Source organism: Perkinsus marinus (genome assembly GCF_000006405.1).
Source record: "Perkinsus marinus ATCC 50983 genomic scaffold scf_1104296938362, whole genome shotgun sequence".
In the NCBI taxonomy this organism is placed as follows: domain Eukaryota; phylum Perkinsozoa; order Perkinsida; family Perkinsidae; genus Perkinsus; species Perkinsus marinus.
Window position 1 is genome coordinate 1 of NW_003213478.1, and position 1,891 is coordinate 1,891.

Consider the following 1,891-nt stretch of genomic DNA (forward strand, 5'->3'; position numbering starts at 1 on the left):
GGTTGCTTCGGATCATCCACCCGGCCCCTATCGTCTTCGACAGGGGCACCCTGCGCAGTCGGGGAAGTGACATCTGACGCTTGTTGGGCCACCATGTCAGCATCGCAGGAGGCCAGCTCTTCGTTTGCCCTTTCCGAATGACTATTCTTGCCGACATCCTCCAGTTGCATTCCCCCGTTGGTATCCTCAAGATTGGTGTCTGCCTCATGCGACTCCTCCGCTGAATTCTCATTATTCTCACTTTTCGAAGTGGAGGTGTCTTTTCCAGCAGGAGCGTCAGTTGCCTCTCCTGGGGCTACCAAATCGGTTACAGCTTCTCCGGCAGCTCCCGTCGGTTGTTCCTTCTCCTCGGCCAGCACACGGCTGTTACCATCGTCGTGAATGGATACAAGTGCAGGTTCCTCTTTTTCAATAGCGCGCCCCTCAGCGGCAGCCTCGGCAGGTCTAGACTGTTCCTTAGGCTCGAAATCGGTCTCGACTTTAGCATCTCCATCAATGCTCTCTATATCGCTCACTGGTGAGGCGTGGACATCACCAACGTCTGAGGATGGCGGCGACTTTCTCGCGCTTATGCTGCCACCAGCAACAGCCTTCTGAGTCTCGTCCGTAATGGCCGTAGTACTAGCCGTATCCGTAGGGCCGGGAATGCCCTCTGATTTCGGTTGAACGTGAGCGTCACCAGTGGGGGCTGGAGGTGACGAGTCAGCCTGTTGGTGAGTCGTGACTGCTGCCAGGGCTCCGCCTTCACGATGCTCCTCATCCAAACTCTCCTTGTCTGACTCAAAGTCCTCATCGTAATCATTCGCTTCATCAACAGTGATCTTCCCGACGCGCTCCGCTCCGTCCTTACAGTTAGCAGCTGAAGACTTCGAAGCTAAAGCAGACTTCTGTGCTGATCTGCCAGCCTTGTCCGTCCCAGCCGTACCAACAGGCGCTACTGGGCTTTTCGCCTCCCTCTTTGTCGCGCCTTCGGCTCTCTTCACACCTGGGGCCTTACCGCTAACAGTCGCAGCATGCTCGTTCACGGTGGCAGATTCCGATTGCACTTGCAACCTCGGGGGATCCTGGGCACGACTTGTTGATTGTCCCTTCCTAGCGTCAGATGCTCCCCCAATGCGTTCCGATACCCCATCCCTGCCATCCTGCTTGGCCACTTGTGACTTGTCGTGCTCTCGTGAGCCATCGTATCGTCGACCACGCTCAACTGACTCCGATCGAGTATCACTAGAGGACTGTGGATAGTGTCCAGGATCTATGGTTGGTCCATGCACTTCCTCAGCTCGGTTCAGATGCCTCAACGGACGAATCGACTTGGCTAGTGGCCGAGTCGCCGAGGGCCTTGATGGGATAGTGTCTATCGTCGTCATGCCCATACGTTGTCTCTGATAGTGTATCGCTGCAGCTTTTTCAGCTCTGCCCGAAACTGGCCGTCCCCGGAACAGCCTGTTGAATGTGATAGGGCCTCCAGGTGGGCGTCGTGCCTTCCTTGTGTGATCAAATCGACGACAATAGAGACTCATCGGACGCTGCCTCAACTCGATCAAAAGCTCATCGAGATCCATACGATCACATGCCTTGCCGTTGATGCAATGCAGGACATCTCCTCTAACCACACCACACTGGGCACCATACTTTCCCTCTTGGGCAACCGTGACCAAAAAAGGTGCTCTATCTGTGATCTCGAGGCCGAGAACGAACGGGACCGGAACCTCAGCGGAAAGATTAACCCCCACTGTCTGATGCCGCGGCGTCAAAAACTCGTTTTCGATCAACATGTTGTCCTTAGCATCTGATGTCACCATTCTTCGAACGACTCGTCTGATCCTCTCCAAAACCTTAGATATGTTGGGCCATCTGTCGGACTGTAACTTGGAGAACACCACCTGTTGAT

At 54.8% G+C, this 1,891-nt stretch overlaps 1 protein-coding gene across 1 annotated transcript; it reads right to left on the reverse strand.

The window, feature by feature from the left end:
- Positions 1 to 20: 20 nt before the first annotated feature.
- Pmar_PMAR015962 (conserved hypothetical protein) lies at positions 21 to 1,802 on the reverse strand (the record flags this gene model as incomplete). Its single annotated transcript, XM_002782757.1, has 1 exon — positions 21 to 1,802. A coding segment is annotated over one exon (1,782 nt), but the record flags the coding sequence as incomplete, so codon positions are not given.
- Between the last annotated feature and the right edge of the window lie 89 nt (positions 1,803 to 1,891).